The sequence below is a fragment of the Callospermophilus lateralis genome, chromosome 10, assembly GCF_048772815.1.
Source record: "Callospermophilus lateralis isolate mCalLat2 chromosome 10, mCalLat2.hap1, whole genome shotgun sequence".
Classification (NCBI taxonomy): domain Eukaryota; kingdom Metazoa; phylum Chordata; class Mammalia; order Rodentia; family Sciuridae; genus Callospermophilus; species Callospermophilus lateralis.
The window spans coordinates 93,913,881-93,940,027 of NC_135314.1; the positions used below are offsets into that span (position 1 = coordinate 93,913,881).

Here is a 26,147-nt window from a genome sequence, read left to right on the forward strand (position 1 = left end):
TTCTTTCTTTCTTTTTTTTTTTTTTTTTTTTTTTTTTTTTTTGGTATCAGGGATTGAACCCAAGGGTGCTTAACCACTGAGCCACATGCACAACCTTTTTTTATTTTTATTTTGAGACAGTTACTAAAAACCATAAATCTGCTAAAATATGATATTTTGAAACATTGTATTAAATTGCTTTTTTTTAACAGCAAAAAATATTGTTCTAGAGGCAAAATCACTATTCTAAGTTGCTTGCTAAGTTGCTGAGGCTGGCTTTGAAGCTCTGATCCTCCTGCCTCAGCCTTCCAAGCTGCTAGGATTACAGCTGCACCACTGGAATTCCTGCATTTTCATTTAGTGCCTGGAATCAGGATTATTTACCATGTGCCTTTCTTCTCTCTGGGCCATGAGATCCCTGAGCATGCAGATAGCATCTTACCTATCTCTCTACTCTGAACACCTTGAATGTTGTCCGGCACAGAGTGGGTGGGTCATCAGCAACTATAAATTGCATTTAATCACACTGAATAGGTCTTTACTTCAAAGATAGGTCTTTACTTCCTTGCAGCCCTTTGCATTCCTGGGTCCTGTGATCACCCCTGCATGTCTTTACTTCAAAGAGTTTCTAGCTTAATCCAAACAAAAGAAAGATATGTGTAAACAACTTTCTGCAGGATAGAAAGAACAAGGGATAGTATTAGAATTCTAGGCAGGGGAAAGAGTTAAGTAAAAGGCACAGAGGTTGAGTTTGATGAAAGAGATTCATAGCAGTGGGGAAGGGATTCTGGAAACCAGACCAAGACATGCACTTTATCATGTAGCCGTTGGGAACCAGTAGGATTTCTTGAACCAGGGAGTAACAGGATTCATACTATGCTTTTGAGGGAGTTTATTTTAGCAAGATAATATGGGGGGAAAAAGATGAGATGCTAGTATTGCAATCCAGATGATCTAGTACTATGATTCAGGTAAGAAATAATAAACTGAAGCTACTGTGAAATGCTTATAATGGAAGCAAGATTTCACATAGTTCTTGAAGAACTGGTAAATTTTATATAGTTCAAATGATCATCCACCAAAGAACATTTAAAATACTTTATATGTGTGTGTGTGTGTGTGTGTGTGTTATTATACATATATGTGTGTGTATGCACATATATATGATATATGATATATATTTGGGGGAAAAAACATACAAACATATATGTGTATTTATGTGTGTTTACTCCAATCTGGCCAATGTTGTGGATGTACTTTATATGGATATAAAATAGATGCTGTCTCTTCTTCTCCAGCATGATAGTTGTATGCCTACCAAATTTCACACTATTAAAAATCCATTATAAAACAGTTACTTCTTTAAAACAGAATTTTTTGAGGCTATAATGCTTTTTTTTGCACAATGTTACTACTTTTGTTTTCTTTTATTAAGATAAACCTTTATATTTTGTGCTGTCTATTTTTTCTTTTTATTTTTAATTTTATTTATTCTAATTTGTTATTTATGACCACAGTGTGCTCTATATTTTTAGAGCATAAAATAAAAATATATTATAACACAGTTAATTCCCATAGAGTGTAAACAAAAGAGCTTCTCAGAAATGGACCCCAGGCTTTCAGGAAAACAGCTGTGGATTCCAGTGTTTAAAGCTGTAGCTTTTTTCTGTATATGGTTTTCTATTTCCATATTTATTGTATAAGACATGACCTGTAGGACAACACCGATATAAGTTTGTGCTCCTTAACTAACCAAGTGCACTATGTCCCAATGCCTCATGCATAGAAAAGTAATGAGTGGAGGGAAATAGACCAAAATTAGGAAATGATCATCTCTGGATTATACAGTTGTGAGGAACTTTTATTTTATGTATATCCCTGATTTTGTGATGGGCATGCACTACTTGTATAATCAGGAAAAGAAAAATGTTTCATAGAACAAGAAGAAGAGAAGGAAAGACAAGGCAAGTTGATTTGCATCACACCAAGCCAGCCACAGAGCATCCTTTTGTATTGTATTGGTATCTTCCCTCAGGTACCAGCACATTTCCAAACAGTACTTGTGAGGCACAGTTTTACTCATTAGGATCATCTACTGATAGCACAGTCAATAAATTTTATCTTCGGTGCCATCTGGACAATGAAAACCACATACATTTGTGTCCCTTCCTTTCTGTTTTCACTAAAGAGCCTACCTCCTGTGACCTGCCCCCCAGGCTATGGAGTGTCTCCCTTGCCATAAGTCCTCTGCCCTCCTAGCCCTTGTTTAAGGAGTGGCCTGGTTAGTATTGCAGAATGGTGATTGGTCATGTCTAGCCCCCATTCCTTGCAGCCCTTTGCATTCCTGGGTCCTGTGATCACCCCTAGCATGCTCCAGCCAAACTGAGTCCTCATCAGCCCTTCAAAGACCTTGCCCTGTTTCAATAGGGATCACCCCTTCCTCTGTCCTTTCTCACTTAACATCTTACCTTTTATTTGAGTGTATTTGTGATCCTCTGTGCTCTTGTGGATGCCAACCCTTTCAGTTTTAGGAACCATATTTTGTTCAGCTTTTATATCCACTACCCAATGCCAAACCAAGGCCCTTTCATACAGCAGGTGCCCAGTAACCATGTATTGAATTGAACACTTTGACAAATCCAGTTAGAGGAAATTATTGTTCTAAACCTACAGCCTAATTACAGTAAATTTCCTGTAGTTTTCCTTCAAATCAGTGGAGGTTTTTTTGTTTGGTTTGTTTTGATTTGATTCAGTTTTGTTTGTTTGTGTTTTTTTAACAGTCTTTATAGGATTTTGGACAACGAGTATTTCCAATCCAATCTCTAGATTGGAAAAATCATTTTCAGAATAAAGGATTGCCTTAAGTATAACATGTTATAGCTGTTTTAGCCTTCGTGGGGTTTTACAGATTGCCTTTTTCCCCCTATTTTGTTTTTAATAAATTTTATATTTTAAAATAGTTGTAGATTTACAGAAAAATTGAGGAGATGGTACAGAGAGCCGCCCTGTTATTACACCACCATTTTCTCCCCACAGTTTCCTCCATTGTTAGTATGGCACAAATGTGATAAGTAGTGAACCAGTACTGATAGGTCATTATTTACGAAAAGCCATGGCTTATGCAGCTTTTCTTATTTTTTACCATAATGTCTTTTTTTCTTCCCAGGATCCCATCCAGGCTACCATGTTACATTTAGTTACCATATCTCCTTAGATTCTTCCTGGCTGTGTCTGTTTCTCAGAATGTCATTGTCTTGATGAGCTTGACCCTTTTGAGGAGTTCTGGTGAGAGGTATTTTAGGACACCCCTCTATTGGAATTTCCAAGGTCCCTTAGGTCAATTGCCTTCCCATCCCCATTCCTCCTCACTGAGTTGTTCATTCATTTGTGATGTAGTTAGATTCTCTTGTCACAGTTTACATTTTCCCTGGCCTCTTCCAACATCCTCACTGAGCTTTTAAAATTTAAATACATTAAGGCTCACTCTTTGTGCTATAAAGTTCTATAACATATCTAAATAAACTTGTTGTTCCCCTTTAATATCTACCTACTCATAAAAATTACTCTTACACATCCTAGTGAACCCAGTGTCAGAGTTACTTTTTAAATTATAAAATGGCAACAGTTACCATTGTCATTTAGGACTTAAACATGCTAATAATTATCCTTATAGTTAACAATTCATCAATTTGCAGAAAGGATATATTTTGGCAGTAAGCCTGAATGAAATCTCTACTAGGAGCATTAAATAAAACCTTTGACCCAAGACCTTTAGTGATGTAATAAACATTTACTAGGTGCTACTCACATGCCACACCAGTGTTGTCATGAAGAGGCCAATACTAATGATATCTGATCATTGCAGAAGGGTGGACTTGGCTCAGTGGTAGAGGTGCACCCAGGACAGTGTGACAGCAGAGTGGAGACTGCCTGAACCATCCCCGGCTGGGATGGGTTTAGGGTTGCCTGAACTGCAACATAAAGGTTAAGTTAGCCAGGGGAAAGCAGAAGAGAGAAAAGAACCTACAAGGAGAGGGAATAGAGTAAACTCATCAAGGGTTTTATGGTATAATGTGTTTAGGAAACGACTCTACATTAGGGTTTTTAGGGTTGGGGAGATGGGGGAACAGGATTTTATTTAAAAATCAGGTTAGGGAGAGAGGCAAGGACCAGATAATGGAAGTCCTTTATGCCAGAGCGAGGGGCTTTGAGTTTGTCCTGTGGTTCATGAGGAGCCACTAAAAGTTAAAAGCAGAAAAGTCACAGGGTCAAATTTGTGTTGCAAGAGCTCACTTTTGCAGCTGTGTGGAATGACTGAATAGGACTTGGGGGACAGGACTAGAGATGGGGGAACTAGCAAAAATACTGTTGTTCAGGTAACAGAGGAAGCTGACCTTACTGGGACATTACAGAAAGGACAGAAAATATTTGGGACATGTTTAGGAGGTAGATAGGAAGGGACTAGACTGAATGTGAGGGGTGAATGAGAGAAAGGAATCCAGGATGGCTTGGAATTTCTAGCATAGTAATGGCACTCCCTGAGATCACTAAGTCAGGAGGAAGATGATGATGTCAATTGCTACCCAGGTAGAAATATCCAACAGGAAGTTGAGTGAATAAGTTACTGAGTAAAGAGATTAGATTATTTATTTAGGATTATTCTGTAAATGGCTGATTATAATAAAGGTCATAGATAAGAGCATGCCAAAAGGTTATGCAGAATGAAGCAGAATCCTAAGAACCCTACGAACATTCAAGAAGAGCCCGTGAAGGAAATAGGTAAGGAACAGAGGGGTCAGTGGAAAACCAGAGAAAGGTCATGATACAAAAGCCAAGAGAGCAAGAAGGATGTGGGGAGTGATCAACAGTTAGCCAGGCATGGAGGTGCACACCTGTAGTGATAGCTACTTGGGAGGCTGAGGCTGGAGAACAAGAAGTTCAAGGTCAGTCTCAGCAACTTAGCACAACCCTATCTTGAAATAAAAAATAGAAAGAGCTGGTATGTAGCTCAGTGATGGAGCTCCCTTGGGTTCAATCCCCAGTACTGGGAAAAAAAAAAAAAAGTCCCGGGGAAATAATAGCCCCTGTAAAAACATCAATGAAAGTTAAAACGAACACTGTAGAATTTGCTATTGATTAATAATTGACACACAAATCAAATCCTCTCAGTAAAATTTAAACCTTCAGAACTGATCCAAATAAATTGGACTTGGTAAAAGTAGTGACACACTGAAGCCTTTGAAAGAGGATATGGATAAAAAAAAAAAAAGACTATTAAACGTTTGCTATGAATTTATGTAGAAAAGAATTGGACCAGTGATAATTTTTAGTAAAATAATGATGAAAATGCAAAAAGTGGGAATAGTTTAACTGAAATATGTGGAGAATTGAGGAATTACCTTGATGGAATTAGCTCTAAAAGTACTTTTTGCATGAAATTCATCTGTACTCACATAGTTCTGATTAAAATGTCTGGATAGAATTAGAACATTATCTTGGTAGAAAAATAAGTGGAGCCAAAATACTCTCAACCTTTGGTCTTCCTGGGGTCATCTATGGCAGCAAAGACCCTGACTGCTCAATGTCAGCTGGCAATGGCCACCAGATCCACCCAGCCCCTGACAGTGACAAAGGATGTCTGAACTGACAAGGAGGAGGAGGGACTCCTTGCCTGGAAGGCCCTTGACAAACACTTCATTCATGGATTTACTGGCTTGTCCCAAAGAAGGATTTAAGAAGAAAAGGAAAGAGACAGATAAAATTAAATTTCAAATAAGTGAGCAAAGAAATCACAGTTTTGAGAACTAGTCTGATTTACCCATCTATCGATATACCAGAAATTATTACGATAATTTTTTTTCTGAGTCTCTGGAACACTATTAATAGCTCCTTCCTGGGACTGAAATATTGAAAATGAAAAGACTTCTTTGAAATTTCTTCCCAAACACATCCGTCCTAGCCTGCATTGAGTTCATTCAACCCACTGCCCCAGCTTAGTGATTTTTCCAAGTGAACGTCTTGCTATACATTTTCTTGTCTGGACTCACGAGCTCTCTCATCTTTTCACCTCTTTTTGATGAAAATCCTTGAAATATGTCTACTTGGCCACAGAGATGGCATAAATCGGGCATATTTCTTGCTTCTTAGAGTGAATATTTCATCAGGTCCTTGAACTTTCATTCCAGAGGCCACGGATATTTTTCAAATACGAAACAATTAAAATTGAAGAATAGAAATAATAAAAAGGTGCCGTTAATATACCTGAGAGAAATAAACCTTGATCCCTTTCCTGTTTTAAAAATACTCATTTTTAAATAGAGGCAGATATCAAAATAGGAAAACCAAAAATGTAGCCTTGAAACCCGAAACTGTATCACCTGCCAGGCTCTGGGTTTCTGGAGCTCCTGAATCAGAGAATTCCTGTGTCCTGCGAATGAGGCACTTCACAGATTTCTGAAGTCCAGGGGAAGCCCATGTGGGCAATCATTTACTCCTTGTTGAGCCCTAGAGCTGTGCCCTGTGCCACAGGACATATAGGAAACTCAGTCTGTGCCCCCATAGAGGGTGTCCACTGAGCGTGTCCACATCCTGTTAGCTTCTTCCATTGTGTCTTCAGCAGAATAACAAGAGAAAAAAAGTATATCACAGTGTGGACTGAATGCAGAAATTTTAAGAAGTGCTAAATACTGTTTGACTTAAGCCATCCTAGTTCTTGGCTGCCCCAAAGAACCAGTGTTCTTAATTGATATCTATTTTTAATAAATAGCATAAAATCTATTTATCTTATAATAACTTTAAGTGCTCCTAGCATGTGCTGTATGCTGGGTACTGGGTATATAATGATGAGCAGAGAGACAAAGACTGCCTCACAAATGTATATTCTAAGGAGAGAGAAGGAGAAAATGAACAGAGAATGAGATAAAGAATTGCACATTGTGATGAGAACTATTAAAGAAAAGGGGAGAAGAGAAAACAGAGGGGCCAGTAGAATAAGACATAGATGATTTAGGCTTCTCAGGAAAAAAAAAAAATCATTTAAAATGAAATCAAATGAATGAAAAGGAGTCAGCCAAAGGGGGAAGAGCTTTCCAAGTAGCAGAAATAGCAAGTGCTAAAGCAGGTCGGGGTGTCTGCTAGTCAGAGATGGAGGTGGAGGTGGAGAGAGGTCATGAATAGCCTGATAGACCTCAAAGCCAACTAGAGCATTTTTTGCATGGATACCAGAAGCCCACTCACTCTAGCCACTGGGTAGAGAATAGGACAAGATGTTTCAGTCATCTCAGGGACCCCAGTCCAGGCATCAGTGCACATTGAAATTAATATGCAGTGTACTTAAGGCCACTGAGAACGCACACTTGAAAACAGTCGAGATGGTGAATTTTATTATATATATATTTTACCACAATAAAAATAATTAATGTAGACAGGAAATGGTATTCCCCAAATACACCTAATCATCAGTACTGTTCCTTCCCATTTCAGACCAACAGGGGCTCCGGGGAGCAATGAGCAGTACAACGTGGGAATGGTCGGGACCCATGGGCTGGAGACCTCTCATGCAGACACCTTTAGCAGCAGTATTTCAAGAGAAGGGACCCTGATGATTAGAGAGGTAAGTTGGCATAATAACTGTGCAGAAGAAGTGCATTTCTTAAGTGGTTTTTATATTAGAGCATTTACAGAGAATGCTTTCAGCATGTATTTTAAGCATGGGGAGTTGGGGGGGAAAACCTGTGCTTCTTAATGGTTGAGTAATTTTAATTGTCTGCTGCCTTCGTTCCTGCATCCTTCTAAGCTTTTGCAGGGTGATTTAATTACATTAGTTCAAATTCTTTGGTAGGAGTTATGCAAATCAGAATATAAAATTTGAGCCTCAGGATATTAAACTGGCAAATCCAGATGTTCCCTACCACAGGAAAGCAGAAATGAATGGTCTCTCTGCAGCATCAGTAGTTTTGTTTTTATCCTTGTGGATTTCTTATAAAAAATTCTCAGTAATTCCAAGAAGTAGTGATACCATCTTATCTCATTAAATTAACATTTTAAAAGCCAGTACATTATTTTGGTGAAAGAACAAAGAAACATGCAGATCTGATTTAAAATGTGCCTTAGCATTTTGGATAATCTTTTTTTCTTTTTCTTTTTTTTTTTTAACTCTGGGAATATCATTTCATTTGTTGGGAGGCACATGTGTGCTTTTATGGTCCTTCCAACATGCAGTGGCTCCCCACTGTGTCTGAACCAACCAGAAAGGCCCTGACAAATTAGAGTCACCTTTTTTTCTTTTCACTTCATTATTCACCATTGCAAGTTTGAGAGCAGGTCTCTACTTGGAAAAAATATGTATAATAATGACTAGTCACAGTGGGCAATAAAAGTAGACCTATCCTTGCATCCATTTTAACATCTATAAAATTCATAAATAGCACTTATAAGATAGTTGAGGTTGTCACATGGGTTTGTGAATAAAGTTAAGTGTTCAATGGAGGTTAACTATTTTATTTTATTTCTTTCTCTCTCTCCATAGACTGAATTCTCTTTTTACTTCTTTTCACAACCTACTCTTCTATGTGAAACATAAACATTTATCATGTCTCGTTCTCCCTCTTCAGCCAGAAGAGAGTTAGGAAAACCCAATAGCACACTTGACTCTGTAAAAAGGCAGAGGGCATCTCACTTTTGTAAGAAAGAAGGGAACTGTAGTTTGGAGATGAATAAGGCCTTTGAAGTAATAATTGGCAGTAGGGCTATAACTAGAAGACTAGTTCACAAAGCAACTTGCTAGAATTTCATTTTATGGCCTTGTCAAATCTTTCAAGTAGGCTTTAAAGAATCCTTTCACGTAGGCCTTGAGTGGAAAATGGACTTGGCTACTGAGGTTGACATTGTGCAGTGCTGGTAGATAAATCTCCCAGTGTGGTGAATGGATAATTTCAATGGAAGTGTAGAGGGCTTCTATCACGATAGCTTGCCACTTGAGAAAACATGAGGGAGAATGTTCTGGACTGAGTTTCTCTTTAACTCCAAATAAAAGGATTCCAGTTTCTAATGTATCCTAAAATTTACCTGCATCTTTATGATGGTCAGGACCTCCAAGTAGATTTTTGAAGCACATTTTCAGGTCTATTGTGGGCCACATCTGGTTGGCTCCCTCCAGTATTCTATGACCATAACCAATCACCTTGAAAAGATATTCACCAGTGTCTTGAATGAATTTGATCTACAGAGAGGGACCCTCAAATCTTTCTGTCCTCTCAGATTCTATATTCTGCTTTTCCCAAATATAGGCTTTTAAAATAAAAATCTGAATTAATCAGGGTTCTCCAGAGAAACAATATTTATAGATATAGATTGATTATGAAGAAGTGGCTTTTGATGATTAAGGCTGAGAAGTTCAATGATTGGCCATCTGGAAACTGGAGACCCAGGGAAGCTGGCAGAATAGGTGAAGATGAGATAAGATACCCCAACTCAAGTGTGAGGCCAGAAAATAAAAGAGGCACATTCTTTCTTCCTCCTCCTTTTTTTCTATTTATGCTCTCAGCAGAAACACTGATGTCACCCAACTTGGGGATGATAATCTACTGCGTGTACCAGTTCAAATGCTAATCTCATCTCCAGAAATACTTTCAGACACTCATCCAGAAGTAGTGTTTAACCTGGGTACCTGTGGCTCAGTCACATTGACATGAAATTAAATACCACACAACCCTTATGTTAAGATCCATTAAAAGGACATATTAAAATGATAAATGCAGGCTAAAGTAAATCCCTAACAAATAGGAAAATAAGATCTTACTGCAATAAGATTAAGCTTCAAAATCTAAACTGAACTTCTAGTTCAATTCCCCCAAGAAGAACATCCACAGCCTTCAGCTCATTCTCTGCATGTGAGTGGAAATAGAGGGTCCTGTCAGTTTACACTGGCTCTGCCACCGCTGATCTTGTCAGATCCACAGATTCCCCGTGTAGCACACACCCCTGTCCCTGTGGTTCTAATTTTCCCATCCTACAGCTCCACAGGAACATTTTTAATCTAGTTCTAGAACATGCCACACCAGCTGTGATCTGCCATTTTGTCTACAGGAGGCTGTCAGCTGGACTTGCTGTCCTCCCTTCCCCATGGCTGCTCATTCTTCTCCCAGCAGACCCCTGGTCTGGCTCCAGGTTCCCTTTCTCCTTGAAGTCCCCAGTGGAACTCAGCGGGCCTCTGTCCATAGCACCTTCTTGGAATCAGCTGGGATCTCTCCAGTGTCTACCCACAACACTGAGCCAGAACACTGCCATCACAAGACCTCTCAGTCACAAATGCTATGGGAGAGAACCCACTTGAACACCTCTTAAGGAAAAAAAAAAAGTGGAAGAATGGTAGATACCAGGAATAGGGGAGTAAAGCTTCGGAGGTCTTCCATGGAAAGACCTCTTTTTCCTGACAAACCAGCGTTCCCTCCCTCCTTCCCTCCTTCTCTCCCCCCCTCTCTCTTTCTCTCCACACCCCCCCACACACACCTGCTGATGCGGTCACCTCTCTTCCCACCTTTGGAAGACATTCACCACATTCTAGTTCATCTGCTGGCAGGGATTGGCTGGTATCTCCCAGGCAGGGTATTCCATATTACCGGGAATCTGGTCCCACTTGCCTGAAGTGTCCACCACTGGGCCTACTTCTGTGGCCAGGAGGACAGCCCCTTATATAGTAGTGTAGCCCAGAGCTCTTGGGTTCTGCCCCCAGATAGCCCAGATTTGAACTCTAATGTCACCACTTAGAACTCTTGTCACTTGGGACAAGTTAATTGACTTTCTTGTACTGTGATTTTTTTTTTCCATCTGTGAAATGGGAATGATAAAAGCTAACTCTTGGTATTATTGTGAGGATCCAGTGGAATACTCTGCACAAGGTGGTTCGCCCAGCTCAGTACCTGACGTGTTAGTGTACAGAACGCCTTAGCTCCCATTCCTATGGGAATGAGCAGAACATAAAGGTCAGAGACACCATTGGGGTTCTGCTAATGAGGTCCTCCAGGGGAGGGCTGGTGTTCATTTCCCTTGTTATTTTTCAGAGTGCCCAGCACACAGAAGGTATCTAATAAGGAGGTTCTGTTTGAATGAACAAGGGGCAGTGACTCAGAAGTGGGCAGACTCCCGGATCACTGCTTCCCTGCTTAGCCTCTTCCGCTCCTTCTGTGTTAACTAATGTTTCTGCATCGATTTTGGCTGGAGGTTGAGTGCTACTGTACATGAAAGATTGAAAAATTATCAAGGGGCAAGGTGTGATTTATGCTACTGGAAAATTGGGGGGAAATGGGAAAAAGCTTTTCCATATTTGAACAGGAGTATTGGGAAGTGCGTGTGAAAAGCAGGAGCATGAAGATAAATTAGGACTGAACTCCCTAAATGGCCTCTAGAAGGTGAAATGTTTGACTCTGGGAATAGGCACTAGTACAAGCTCCAGATGACCACTGTGTCAACATCAATTCAAAAACGCCCCTCTCAGGGGGCAGTCTGTAGTCCAGGATTGTGTCGCCAGGAGACAGAGGACACTGGGCTTCCGGTTATTCCACAAGCTTCCCTGTGCATCAGTGGCCTGCACCCTTTCAGGAGCTTAGGAGGCTGTTTAAATGCCTGCTTTTACTTGCAGACAGGCAGGTACAGTGCTGTAACTGGAGACCAAGACGGGCTCTGGGAGGAGGGAGCCAGGTCAACGAGATGGTCAGAGGATTGACATGAACATCTGTCCTTCACCATCCCCAAAGAGAGTGAGGGGGTGTCTGCCTTGGTCCAGCTGTTCCAAGTGCACACTTAGTTTCACACGTAGTAGGCACTCGAAAGTGTTGAGCTGATGAATGAAAGAAAGAAAAGGCAGAGAAGAAAACCATCACTATGGTCTCCTCTAAGAATTCCCAGTGAGGTAGTCACATGTGAAATCAAAAAGCACAGGATGATGCCCAGCAAAGGGAGAGAGCCGGCTTGCAGAATGGCAGAAAACATCTGCAAACTACCTCTGATGAGGATCGATGTCCAAGATAGATAAAGAAACTCAAAAACCTCCATAGCAAAAAATAGGCAGTAACTCTAAAGAGACATGTCCCCAAAGAAGACTTACAAATGGCCAACAGGCATATATAAAAATATTTATTGTCACTAATCAATAGGGAAATACAAATCAAGATCATAATAAGATATTCCCTCACCCTAGAAAGAATGGTTGTTATCAAGAAGACTAAGGTTAATAAGTACTAGAAAGGATGTGGAGACAAGAGGACTCTGAAACACTGATGATGGGAATGTAAATTGGTACAGCCATGGTGGAAAAGAGTATAGAAATGCCTCAAAAGATTAAAAAAAAAAAAAAAAAAAAAGCTTCCATATGATCAACAATCCTTGGGTATATATCCCAAGGAACTGAAATTGGTGCGATGAAGAGACATCCAGTGTTTATAGCAACACTTTTCACAATAGCCAAGAAATGGAAACCACTTCCGTGCCCTTCATCTGATGAAGGTTAAAGAACATGTGGTACGTGTACACAGTGGAGTGTACCATTCAGCCACGAAAAGGATGAAATCCTGCCTTTGTGACAAGATGGATGGAACTGGGGATAATTATGATCAGTGAATGAAATCAGGCACAGAAAGACAAGCACCACATGATCTCACTCATACATGGAATCTAAAAAAGTTGATCTCATAAAAAATTAGGGTAGAATGGTAGTTTTAAGAGGCTTCAGAGATGGGGAAAGGATTGTGAATGGGCACTAAATTATAGTTACATAGGAGGAAAAAATAAAGAAGTGTGAGACTAGCCAGGCCTATGATACGGGCACTGGCTTTTGGGGACCAGAACTGTTCTTTAATCCTGTCTTCATCCCCAGGATTTTGGACAAAAGACTGCTCACCAGAGCAGTGTTTTCCAAATGTGTTAGAGCATATAACCCTGTCAGTAAAAATTTCAGAGCATCCACATAGAGCATACTCGGTGGTCGTCCTGCTGCGTGAATACATGTATTATAAAAGTACCCTTAAGAACATTAAAAGAGATACTATAAACAGTATTTCAAATGCTTCGTTTAGTCACCATGACTTCGTTTCTTTACTGCCTACATCACAAAGCACCATCGTTACTTGCGGAGAAACTGGACATTAATGATAGTGGATATAAATCCCTATTTTCAGTCTTCTAGATCATTTTAATGTTTCTTTGCAACCTCTGTCAGATCTGATTAGTTCATTATTATTTTGACCTTGTGAGTGACAAAGAGCCCTGTTGGGTAAGTCTGATCTCCGCATTTCCTTAGAAAACAGTTGTAGGGGGATTGTTAGTATTGCTACAGGCCGCTGCTCCTTACCAGCAATATTTCAGGTCATGGATCTGTGTTGTGTGTTTGTTTCGTGGTAACCTCAAAATATGGTGTGTAAATCCAATTAACCAGTAGTGTGTGCACAAGCCTGTACACACACACACACACACACACACACACACACACACACACACTGTGAAGAGAAACTTCACAGAGAAACTTCACTGGCAACGTCCCTGTCTCCTCACAGGAGACCCTCACACCACACATGACTGTCCCTCACGCAGGAGCATTAGGCTCGGGGTCAATCCATTTAGTAAATATTAGCAAAGCTTAATTTTTAAAAAAAAAATTTCTTAAGATAGAAATGTGAATATTACCTTCCCACATCCCAGTCAGTCAGTTTGGAGTCCTTGGTCCCTGGACTGAGTGAGGGGTGACATTGCTCTAGGGCACTTTCTTCCTTCTCTAATGACCGCCCTGTGTCGTGCTCCTCAGACGGCTGGAGAGAAGAAGCGATCTGGCCACAGTGACAGCAATGGCTTTGCCGGCCACATCAATCTCCCTGACCTGGTGCAGCAGAGCCACTCCCCGGCTGGGACCCCCACCGAGGGCCTGGGACGCGTCTCCACCCATCCCCAGGAGATGGACACTGGGACTGAAGTAGGTGCTGGGTTCTCTTCAAGAATCAGGCCTTGCCAAACTCCTCACAGTGTGTGGGTTGGTTTCTAGTATTCAGCTGTGGGTACAGATATTCAGGAGGAGAAATCATAGACACAGAGTAGTGAAAAGTTTTCAGATATGGTCTGGACCAGTGCCTGTTTTTATAGATGAAAGTACTGAGTCTCGGAGAGATGAAGTAACTTACCCGAGGTGCACAGCTAGTTTAGGGTAGAGCTCCTGTGCCACAAGCCAGTGGTAGAAAAATCTGTTAGGCAATGCTCATAGGGGTCATTGACCATTTGGATGAGTTCATGGGGCATGGTCATATTTCATGAATATCCCCATGAATCACACCAAAAGCCCTAAGTGTGTTTCTAAAGCCTATGCACTTTGGCTTCTGACATTGTCCACACACTGGATTTTTATGATGTCTGCTTTGGATTTCAAAGTTATAAGCAGATGAGCTTTGCATGCCCCAAGGAAAAGAACACGGGGCACATTGGAAAGTACAGCATCCTATTGCAGTGCTTGGAGCCAGTGCCAGCTCACATACAGCCCAGCCTCAGTGGAAGGACCCAAAGGCCACCCCTCCAACAGGGAACCTCTCAGGTTGACTGTGTGCCCAGGGTGACATGCTGCTGTGTAGACATGCTTTTACTAGCTTATTGCCCATTGTGTCAGCTTAGGACCATTTGACCAACATGAGATTGCTTTTACTTAAAGATAAAATGTTATCTTCCAGGTAAGATACTGAGGTGCTATATGTCATCCAAAACCTCATTTTCTTGCTACAACTCTTAGAGTCTGATAGTTGATGAAGCCCTACAAGTGCAAACTGGCTCATCAGCCACCAATACCAAGAGCAATTGAAGAGAAGCACACACTTTGGCAGGGGGTTGGGTGTGTGAAGCTGAACAGATTGAGGAGTCTGCAGCCATTGTAAAGCCCACACAAGGTATTATTAGCACTGTCTGTTCCTGCAGTATTTATTTACCCATTTTTCCTGATCTCCCTGTTTATTGAGCAGTATGGTATGGGAAGCAGCACCAAAGCCTCCTTCACCCCCTTTGTGGACCCCAGAGTATACCAGACATCTCCCACTGATGAAGACGAAGAGGATGAAGAATCATCTGCTGCAGGTAAGTGAGAAGGCCCTGGTTTTTTAAGCAGCAAATCAATTTTCTTTCTGGTGTGGCCTGATGATAAAATTAATCATTATTTCATTAGTTAAGCCATTTAATGCTTAGGCCATGCCTTAAAAGGAAGATCTAAAACAAATCTCTCTCCTTCCTCCCACCCCATCTTTTCTATTTTGCTTCTGGTAGGAATCCAGAGGTATCCAGGAGCCCTAGGAAAAGCTGTTCCCCAGCGATCTCTGAACTTACCACATATTTCCCAAAAACAATTTCTGGGTACAATGCTATGCACGCAGTAGATATTTAATAAGTGTGTGTTGGATTGTGTTGAGTTCTAGGTGTGCGCTTCCCACCACAGAAGCCTGGCTGACTTGGAGCCTGGACTTGCTTTCTGAACTTTCGTAACTCACTAATCATTAAAGTCACCGTAGGCCAACTTTCCTATTGAGAATGTGAAATTTCCAAAATCAGTCTTACATGCATATATTTACAGGAGGTGGTGATGATACATTTAATTTTATGAGATTAATATTAATTTTCATTCAAATAGTATCTGTAAGGCTGTTTGGCTAGTGAATGGGGCATGGTCATATTTTATGAATAACCCCATGAATCACACCTAAAGCCCTAAGTGTGTTTATAAAGCATATGCTTCTATGACTTACGCTTTATTCTACTAAAAAAAGAGTAAAAGAGGTATAATTTCAGAGTTTCTGTGCCCTTCCTATAATACATACTAAACAAGGGGAAATCAGTGTTTTGAAGCCCCTTCTCCAAATCTCCACTGGTTATCTTTTAAGATGCCATTGATTTTTCTGATTCTTTTTCTCAAAGCTCTGTTTACTAGCGAACTTCTTAGGCAAGAACAGGCCAAGCTCAATGAAGCAAGAAAGATTTCTGTGGTAAATGTAAACCCAACCAACATTCGACCTCATAGCGACACACCGGAAATCAGAAAATACAAGAAACGATTCAACTCAGAAATACTTTGTGCGGCTCTGTGGGGTACGTCGGTACTTTTGTCCTTGTTCATTAATGAATTGGCCCTCAAACGTCAAATGCCTGTGGATTTTACCATGAGGAAACACTAATTGAATGGGAGGGGTTAGCAGCCTGGGACTATCTTGGCCTCCAGAGAAACCAAAAGCAGTGCTGTATGTAGAGAGAACCTAAACCCTACCAACCTAATGCCAAGGATGATTTCTATAGCGATGGGCGAAAGGCGACCACAGAACCAGTCACCACTTCTTACACGCCCATTGTATTCCCATTGGGGTGATGTGCCCCACATTCTGTCTCTGTGATCCCTGCAGCATCCTGCAAAGGGGAGATGGCTATACCTTCATTTCACAGCTCCAGTGCAGGATGATTTAGTGAATGCCCCAAGGCCATACCATCAGTAGTAAGAGAACTTGAAACGAACAACAAGTGATGAGCCTTGCCTTCTAGTTGGCATCATCCATGTGCAATTCTCGTGGAAGTGATCTGCAGGTGTTAGCTGACCTCCTACTCAATATAGGCATGATGAGAGTCTATCAAAGCCCTGGTCTGGGTTACTGTAAGCATCACAGGCAGATCAGGACATGGCCCATCTGTATCCATCTAGGCCTTCAACTAAAAGCATTTGGGATATTAGCAAGAAAAGTGTGCAGTCTGGGGATCGTTTCCTAAGAGGCATGACAGCTCTGTCCTCTGGGGATGAGACAGGACAGCAAGATAGCCACAGTTCATATGGCAAGGCTTGACGGGTGGGTGAAAGAGCAGACATGTTCTCAGAAGATAGAAGTACCAAGAAGAGGGGTTCAAAAGGGACATATTTATGAATATAGTCCACTGTGCAGTGAACCTCTTGACGTATGTATGTTGTGGTGGGTGGATGACTGATGTCTTGAAGTGTGAATCTTTAGGATGCTAAACTGTCCAGATAAGACCACTCACCTGCCAGAGCTTTTGCAATCAGGGTAACTGCGTGCCAGGTAGGATGGACGAGCATTAGACCCCTGAGAACTCTCTTAAAGTCAGGGTTCATGTGATCTGTTAACACCCTCTCTGGATGTCCTATTTCCCCAACAGGAAGCTGAGCCTGGAGTGTAGAGGACATAAGAGAGTCAAATTTTGATTTGAGGAGGAGGAAGGGCTTTTGTTCCCATGGAGCATAGAAATGGAAACTCTATTGGATGCCCAAGGTGGATAGTTAGGTTCCTGAGAAATAACTGCATGAGTAAATGTGGGTGAACACTGGGGAAAGAGAAGTGGATTATTTAAGGGAAGCCACGAAAGAGGCGGTTGTTACAGGAAGGAAATAAAGGGAAATTGTGCCACCTTCATAGCTGTGCCTAAGGCTCCTCTTGACAAGGTTTCTCTGCGTTAGGTAGTAAATGGCTCGATGTAATGAATGCAGCTACCACTTTATAAAAGAAAACTGTAATTCCATTACTAGAGGAACAGTGATTTAATTACTATGCCGGAGTTTCTACACTCCCTACTGTAGTGGTGACTTGCCCATTATTTATATTTACAAAGCAGTTCCTTAGGTGTTACGGGAACCCCAGATGCAGAAGGTCAAAGCTCACAGAAAGTCAGTCTTAGGGTGTTTCTTAAATTTGCAGGTGTAAACCTTCTGGTGGGAACCGAAAATGGTCTGATGCTTTTGGACCGAAGTGGGCAAGGCAAAGTGTATAATCTGATCAACCGGAGACGATTTCAGCAGATGGATGTGCTAGAGGGACTAAATGTTCTTGTAACAATATCAGGTATGTTACCAGGTGGATCACCATGGTTCCCCACGTCTGTGCAAGTGGGAAAGGTAATTACCTCGTTCCTGAAGAAATTCGAAACTCTGCCATTCCTGTCCAAGAAGCAGCACAGAAAGTGGTAACAGGGTGGCCAGCGTGAGATCACCCATTGGGAAGCCTCTCACCTCTGCATTAAATCTGAGTGACACAAAATGTTCCACAAAAGCTGTGTATTCATGGTTCTTTACCTCTATCAGGACTCGGCAAGGATTTTTTTTTAAAGATGCCAGCATCCTGAGATGGAGAATGTCAAAATGTAGGCTCCTGGGAGGAGAATTGAGTAAGCAGAAATTTCTCTGAGCTATTCTCTTCTCCCACTTGTGGTCCATTGATATCTTGGAAAGTGCAGCTGGACCTTTGGGGTAATCAAGTCTTCAAAGCAGAGGGAGCCAGTCATGACTGCTACACTCTGCAGCTCTTCCAGGTTCCCAAAGAGATTTTTCTTTTTCTTTTTCTTTTTCTTTTTTTTTTAATCCCTTTTGAATCCCTTTCTCTCGCCATGCACAAAAGTTAACTCAAAATGGATCAAAGAGCTTGATATCAAATCAGAGACCCTGCGCCTGATAGAAGAAAAAGTTGGCTCTGATCTACATATTGTGGGGTCGGGCTCCAAATTCCTTAATAGGACGCCCATAGCCCAAGAGTTAATAACAAGAATAAACAAATGGGACTTACTTAAACTAAAAAGTTTTTTCTCAGCAAGAGAAACAATAAGAGAAGTAAATAGGGAGCCTACATCCTGGGAACAAATCTTTACTCCTCACACTTCATATAGAGCCCTAGTTTCCAGAATATACAAAGAACTCAAAAAATTAAACAATAAGATAACAAATAACCCAATCAACAAATGGGCCAAGGACCTGAACAGACACTTCTCAGAGGAGGACATACAATCAATCAATAAGTACATGAAAAAATGCTCACCATCTCTAGCAGTCAGAGAAATGCAAATCAAAACCACCCTAAGATACCATCTCACTCCAGTAAGATTGGCAGCCATTATGAAGTCAAACAACAATAAGTGCTGGCGAGCATGTGGGGAAAAGGGTACACTTGTACATTGCTGGTGGGACTGCAAATTGGTGTGGCCAATATGGAAAACAGTATGGAGATTCCTGGGAAAGCTGGGAATGGAACCACCATTTGACCCAGCTATCGTCCTCCTCGGACTATTCCCTGAGGACCTTAAAAGAGCGTACTATAGGGATACTGCCACATCAATGATCATAGCAGCACAATTCACAATAGCTAGACTGTGGAACCAACCTAGATGCCCTTCAATAGATGAATGGATAAAAAAAATGTGGCATTTATACACAATGGAGTATTATGCAGCACTAAAAAATGACAAAATCATGGAATTTGCAGGGAAATGGATGGCATTAGAGCAGATTATGCTAAGTGAAGCTAGCCAACCCTTAAAAAACAAATGCCAAATGTCTTCTTTGATTTAAGGAGAGCAACTAAGAACTGAGCAGGGAGGAAGAGCATGAGGAAAAGATTAACATTAAACTGAGATGAGTGGTGGGAGGGAAAGGGAGAGAGAAGGGAAATTGCATGGAAACGGAAGGAAACCCTCAACGTTATACGAAATCACATATAAGAGGTTGTGAGGGTAAAGGCGGGGGAAACAAGGGAGAGAACTGAACAACAACAGATGAGGTAGAGAGGGAAGATGGGAGGGGAGGGGAGAGGGGATAGTAGGGGATAGGAAAGGCAGCAGAATACAGCAGTTACTAATATGGCATTATGTAAAAATTGTGAATGTGTAACTGATGTGATTCTGCAATTTGTATTTGGGGTAAAAATGGAAGTTCATAACTCACTTGAATCAAATGTATGAAAGATGATATGTCATGAGCTTTGTAATGTTTTGAACAACCAATAAAAAAAAAAAGAAAAAAAAGGTTGGAGATAAAAGCGAAAGCCTTATTATTTTTTTAATATATATAAATATATATAAACATACATATTAGTTGTCAACGGATCTTTTGTTTTATTTATTTATATGTGGTGCTGAAGATAGAACCCAGGGCCTCATCATATGCCAGCAAGTGTTCTATCACTGAGCCACAACTCCAGCCCTGAAAACCTTATTATTGGTAAAATGCATCCTGAAAGAGTCTGTGTTTGTTGAAAGGAAGGATTTTTTTTTTTTTCTTTCTCATAATCCTTGAAGGAGTTTAGCAAATGCCCCTCTCCCTCCCAGCCCATCTACATATGGAGTTACCTAGGGAGAAGTGAAAATAAAAGCTGCACCCCAGACCAGGGTCAGGACCTCTGGGAGTGGGGCCCAGGCATGCACTGCATTCTGAGCTCCCGAGGGGTTTCCATCATACAACCAAGTTTGTGAACAGGGATCTACACTCAGCTTTCACCACACAGAGACAATGCAACCTTGCACTGAACCTCAAAGAAAGTTTAACTCTTCAACTGTACTTTATATTTGGAGAAAATGCTTCACTTGACACCCCAGTTCCCTGTTTATTTACCTTTCCACTGAATGCTTAGAGATTTGTTTTGCTTTGTTTGGTTTGGTTTTGGGACTAGAGATTGAATTGAGGAGTGCTCCACCACTGAGCTACATCCCCAGCCCCAGTTTTTATTTATTTTGGGACAAAGTTTCACTAAATTGCCAAGGGCCTTGCCAACTTGCTGAGGCTGACCTTGAACTTGCAATCCTCCTGCCTCAGGCTTCCGAATCACTGGGATTACAATTGTACGCCCCTGTGCCTGGCGGAGGACTTGTTTTATCCTTCCCCAAAATGGGTTAACCAAGTCAATTCTTCCTGTATTGTGAACTGAATTTAATTCTGTGTAGTCCTTTGTTCTGGTTAATTGCTTTTTTGATTGCTACATTACCAAATCAAAATTAGAAGCACATGTCTGTCAATCATCTACCCAAAGTGGAAATGCTACCAGAAAATTCATGTTCGGGCTTTATTATGTTGTTAGTAGCACATCCTCATTCTTAACTATTTCCTGTTATCATGAGGCACAGATGGGGAAAAGAGAAAATTAAAATAGGAGCACAAGGTGCTTGAGTTGCCCTTGGATCCATAGTGTCATAGAAAGGAGGAAGCACTGGTGTCCCTGCCCCTCCTGGCTGTCCTGAGCAACGCATGTTCTACCTTCTGGTTACAAAGGCGAATAGCCACTGCATCATGACTCCTGGATTTCAGGTCCGAATGCTCCAACTCTTGTGTCAAATCCAGCGCATGGATTCTGTTCTTCTGGTATATATCACACCTGTGAAATGTAAAACATCTTTAAAGACAAAGATAAATCAAAGGAAAATAAGTTTTCTAGAAGTAAAACCTACATGCCTATATTTCTCACTACTTAGGAAGAGCCGCCCCAGTGCTCCTCAGATAATCTAATGGAGATAATCTCCATTTTCCTCTTTGCATGCTCTTCCTGCAATCCAGTGGTTTTTTTGGTTTTTTAATTTTTTTTTTTTTTTTGAGAGAGAGAGAGAGAGAGAACCTTGATATTTATTTTTTAGTTTTTGGCGGACACAACATCTTTGTTTGTATGTGGTGCTGAGGATCGAACCCGGCTGTACGCATGCCAGGCGAGCACGCTACGGCTTGAGCCACATCCCCAGCCCCCAGTGGTTTTCTTACCATCCTAGGAATTCTTTACTCCAGATCACTTTAGCAAAAGGAGCTTCTAAGTTGTTTCCAGATACACCTCTTTTTTCTTCTTTCCCATGTTTTTTTCAGTGACCACAGCCCCTTGAACCTGTCCAATATCAATTTCTGAACCCAAACTGCCTTTGTTGAACTTGTCTCCCTGTCTCCTTCTAAAATCCTTTTTTTCGTTAGTTACATAAAGCCACTAACAATTGTCATCTCTAATTCACTAAGTCCCCAGTTTTTAATTCTGCAAATATTTCAGTGAAATTGACACAGATGCATTAAAGTAAGTTAGAAATCATAATCTAGAGCTTCTATATTCTAGTGTTCATTGGTATTAATTTATATATTATAATTATTGCAAAAATAGTTTTTATCTGTATATAATTATATTGTCTACAGTAGTTTAAGTTTTTATAGGTATTCCACATCTGGGATCGTAGGACAAAGTAGGTTCAAGGTATAGAGAAGAGGCTTTCCATTGCCATCCACTGCCAGGTCAGAGCGTGAGGGAAAGACGGGACTCGTGAGGGGCTAAATCGCTCAGCTGTCAACGCTGCTTCATGGGCTCAGATCTAGAATGTCCTGAAACTATGATCAGCCACGCTGTTGCAGACTTGGGTCTTAGTGAGTTTAGCAGATGCTGGCAAGAGAGAATAAGAGCAGCTTGCTCAAGTAAGAAACCACCTGAAAATAAAGACAGATTGTGATTTTGTAATTTGTCCAAAACACTTGGAGCTGTTTAAACCACAAGTCCTGCTAGAGAAAACACTTTAATTGTAAAGCACGGGGGATGCTGGTTATTACACTCTCACACACACAAACTGTAAACAAAAAGATGAAAAAAAAAGTGGAGGTAAGGGAGGAGGGAAAAAAACCTATTACAGGGACTTGGAATTAAAGCTCTGCTGTTTCAACAGGAAAGAAGAATAAGCTGCGAGTTTACTACCTTTCATGGTTAAGAAACAGAATATTACACAATGATCCAGAAGTGGAAAAGAAGCAAGGCTGGATCACCGTCGGGGACCTGGAAGGCTGTATACATTACAAAGTTGGTAAGTCTCCAGACACGGGATTGCAGATTCAGTGCATTTACTTTGTCAGAGTTATTCAGTTAAGTTTCATTCAGTTTTTCAGTCAGATATTGATGATGCCTGTGTGACTAGCTTAAGATGTTGCTGGAACCTAAAAGTATATTCGAATTATTCCCCCCGAAAGTCAAATTTGGGAAGTTCCAAGGAAGCATTCAGAATTAAGTCCTAGGCTCCAGTTTGAACTTTTATAGGTACTTCCTCCCAAGGACACATTAAAAGAATAAAAATGTACTAAGTCTACAAGGTCAAAGGGACCAAGAGGAGAGAAGCCAGCAAATAATAGATGTCAATGAAAGTGAACAAGAGGAACAGACCTAGCAGACCAGGAAATGCTAAACCTATAGTGGGGAAAATTATCAAAATAATCCAGTCACTCTGCAGAACACAGAAAGGCCCAGGGACTGAGGGCCCAGGAGAATCTGAGGCAGAGTTATAACGTAGGTCCTTTTCCTGAAAAAAGGAAGGATTTGGGGGAAGCAGATCAACAGCAAGGCCTCCAGGACCCAGGACCTACCCAGTAGGCAGAGTGCTCCCTCCCTCACTATAGCAAAAGGGAAAGGTTTACATGGCCAGTTGATGGTGGGCATCCTTGTGAGGGCATACATATGCATGACCCTCCCTTTGCCTCTTTAGCTCCCAAAGTGTTGGCAACCATGATGATGATCATATTCTCAAGGAAGAGTTTGAAAGACTTGTCTTTGCAGAAACTAATGGCCAGAAAGAAAAGATGTACAGGTACTAACATTTGAAGTCATGAAGAAAAAGGCCTGCTACCTAGCTACTCAGCAGTGAAGCCCAGCAGCTGATAGATGCTCCTATAAATAAGTGGAGACATGGAACATGAAGGAAAGTGAAACAGAATGTAAGGACCTTAGAATAAACAAAGATAATGAGGAGTGAAGAAAATATAGGGAGGAAAGGAAGGAAAGAATTTTAGAGGATTAGAAAAATTGTTTCGGTAACAGAAGAATAGGGCTGTTTAGAAAGGGAGAGCAGGTGGGGAGAGATCATTAAGAAACCAATCTTAGTTCTGTCGCACATTGGCAGAAATAAAAATTTTAATAGAAATGTTGAAAGATAAAGATGAGGAAATGTCCTAGAAAGAAGAATAAAAGAAAAGGGAAAGGAAAGAAAAAGAGAAGAAAAAAATCAACCCAGATGTTCAAAATCTGAGACTTAGAAAAGAGGGAAAAAAAGAAGAATATAAAAAACTTTTCTAGAACCGAAGGCCTTGACATCCCAGATTAAAAGGATTCTGAGTACCCAGTGTACTTACTTAAAAAAAAAAAAGACTTCAAAGAAGGCTCACCAACTGGATATTTCAGTACCAAGATGGCAGAAGTCCTTAAAGTTTCTGTATTCTAAGGAAATTGATAAACATTTTATATATAGTAGATACAGAAACAGAGCCTTGGTACTTCTCAACAGCAATCCTGGAAGTTTAAAACTTCTGCCTTCAAAATCTGAAGCCAGAATTATTTTTAACTTATATTTTGTAACTGTCAGTATTGGGGTTCATGTGTTTGTGTGTGTGTGTGTGTGTGTGTGTGTGTGTGTATGTATTATAAGGAATTGGCTCACATGATGATGAGACCATGAAGTCCCTGCAGTCAGCAAACTGGAGACCCAGGGGAGCCAATCTTGTAGTTCCAGTTCAAAAGCCAGCAAGCTCAAGATCCAAGAAGAACTGGTGATGCAGCCTGAGTCCAAAGGCCAGAAAAGACTAAGTTCCCAGCTCAGTCAGGCAAGAGGATGCAGACTTTTGCTTTTATCCAAGTGTTCAATTGATCAAATTATACCCACCTATTCTGGGGAGGAAAGTCTGCTCTCATTTAGAAATGCCTTCCCAGACACATGCAGAATAATGATTGACCAAATATTTGGGCACCCTGTAGCCCAGTCAAGCTGACAAATAAAATTAATCATCATATCATCAAACCATTGATCAACTTTGGTGCAGAATGAACACATTTTCAGGTATGCAGGGTCTCTAAAATGAAAATTTCACACACCATGCTCAGAAGCTACTAGAAGATGTGTTCCACCAAAATGAAGAACTAAACCTGGTAATCCAGGAAAAAGATGAAGAAAATACCCAGAATAATGGTGAAAGGAACCAAAATGATAACTCTACCACTAGCCTAGAAAGAAATCAGTCTCAGCTCAGTAGGATGATGCAGGATTCCAGGAGAGGTGACTTCAAGAAAAATAAAATGGTACCAATGGATTCCCTGCTGCGGTTGACCATGATAAAAGGTGTGTCTTAGCACAAAGTTTACACATGCTTAGAGTAGGTAAAATAGGGTAGTGAGGAAAAATTAAGGAAATGTAATTATGGTATATCACATGCCCCAGCTGTGAACACTGACAATTTGAACACTTCATGTTGCTTTAACCAAAAATATAAACTCTAACTATGTTGGAGGTCTGAGGGAGAAAGTGATTTATGTGTATGAAGAGATAAAAGGAGATTATATAAGAAACTATACCCTTTTCTTACTGTGAGGTTTGGTAGATAGTGTCTACAATTGAAGAAAATAAAAAAAAAACTGAATAAGCACATTACTTGGAAATCTGGAAATAAATTGCCAAATAAGGAGTTAAAAAATTTGCAAGTATTTATGGGAAACAGGACTTGGGACTGAGGCAGGGACTTGTTTTTCATAAGCCTTATATGACCATTTGACTTTTAAAAATATGTTTCTATAACATATGTTCAAAGTTGATTAAAAATAAGAGAATGTGTGGAGGTTGTTAAATGTGACCTGGATAAGATGGATTATTTAATGTAAGGAGTATCCATAAAGGAGCAGCAGAGTAGCTTTCCACACCTTCACTTCAAAAGTGTCTGTGACATAGTGACAGAAAAGCATAGTGCACAGTTGAAATTGTTACCTGAAGAGCTGGTCCAGTCGTGTCTGTTATGTGACAGAGGTTGAAAGCTACTTAGGTGTGTTAAAGACAGAGTATGAAACAGGCCATGCTACAGAAGAGCTCAGAAAGCAAGAATTCGGTCATTTATCCTGGCCCGTCCTGGCAAGAACCCCAGTATGTTGTCTTCTGCCAACTAAAGAGGGGACTATTCTGAAGCAAAGTCTTCATGTACCTTTCCTCTAATTTCATTTCAAGTGACCTTTCCAGATACCTTGACACTAGGAAGCATTGGTGCTATATAGTGAACCTGAAGATTCTAGTGCCTAAAGAGATAAGCCCCCACTATTTATCAACATTATTTGGGTTTTATTTTTTTAATTATCCTTACAACACAGTGAGCTTATTAGTATGCATTTAAAGCAGGTGTTGAAAAAAAATAAACATTAAATGCCTGTAAACATATGTGACCACAGCTGCAGTCAAATCTAGCATAGGCAATGCACAGAGAAACAAGTGGTATTTCTAAAGACAGGAATGGATGCTCAAAAGACACAGTATTATTCACAAACTAGACCACATGGGGGAGCATTTTTCCATAGCAAGATGGGAAGGTACAAGCTCTTCTCTGCTCCACTGTGCATTTTGTGAGATTCAGAATTGTTCAGTACTTG

The 26,147-nt window shown here is 40.7% G+C and overlaps 1 protein-coding gene across 8 annotated transcripts in view; it reads left to right on the forward strand.

Annotated features, from left to right (window-relative positions):
- The window catches only part of Tnik (TRAF2 and NCK interacting kinase), a 374,517-nt gene that overhangs the window by 338,639 nt on the left and 9,731 nt on the right, over positions 1-26,147 (forward strand). For 4 of the 8 annotated variants that reach the window (XM_076867738.2, XM_076867740.2, XM_076867741.2 and 1 more), the window contains 6 exons: positions 7,462-7,591; positions 13,775-13,939; positions 14,967-15,078; positions 15,910-16,080; positions 17,685-17,828; positions 22,429-22,563. In XM_076867738.2, coding sequence (XP_076723853.1) covers positions 7,462-7,591; positions 13,775-13,939; positions 14,967-15,078; positions 15,910-16,080; positions 17,685-17,828; positions 22,429-22,563 — 857 coding nt within the window. Of the gene's footprint in view, positions 1-7,461; positions 7,592-13,774; positions 13,940-14,966; positions 15,079-15,264; positions 15,352-15,909; positions 16,081-17,684; positions 17,829-22,428; positions 22,564-26,147 lie in introns of all 8 variants that reach the window. The other 4 variants (XM_076867736.2, XM_076867737.2, XM_076867739.2 and 1 more) reach the window with 2 other exon arrangements.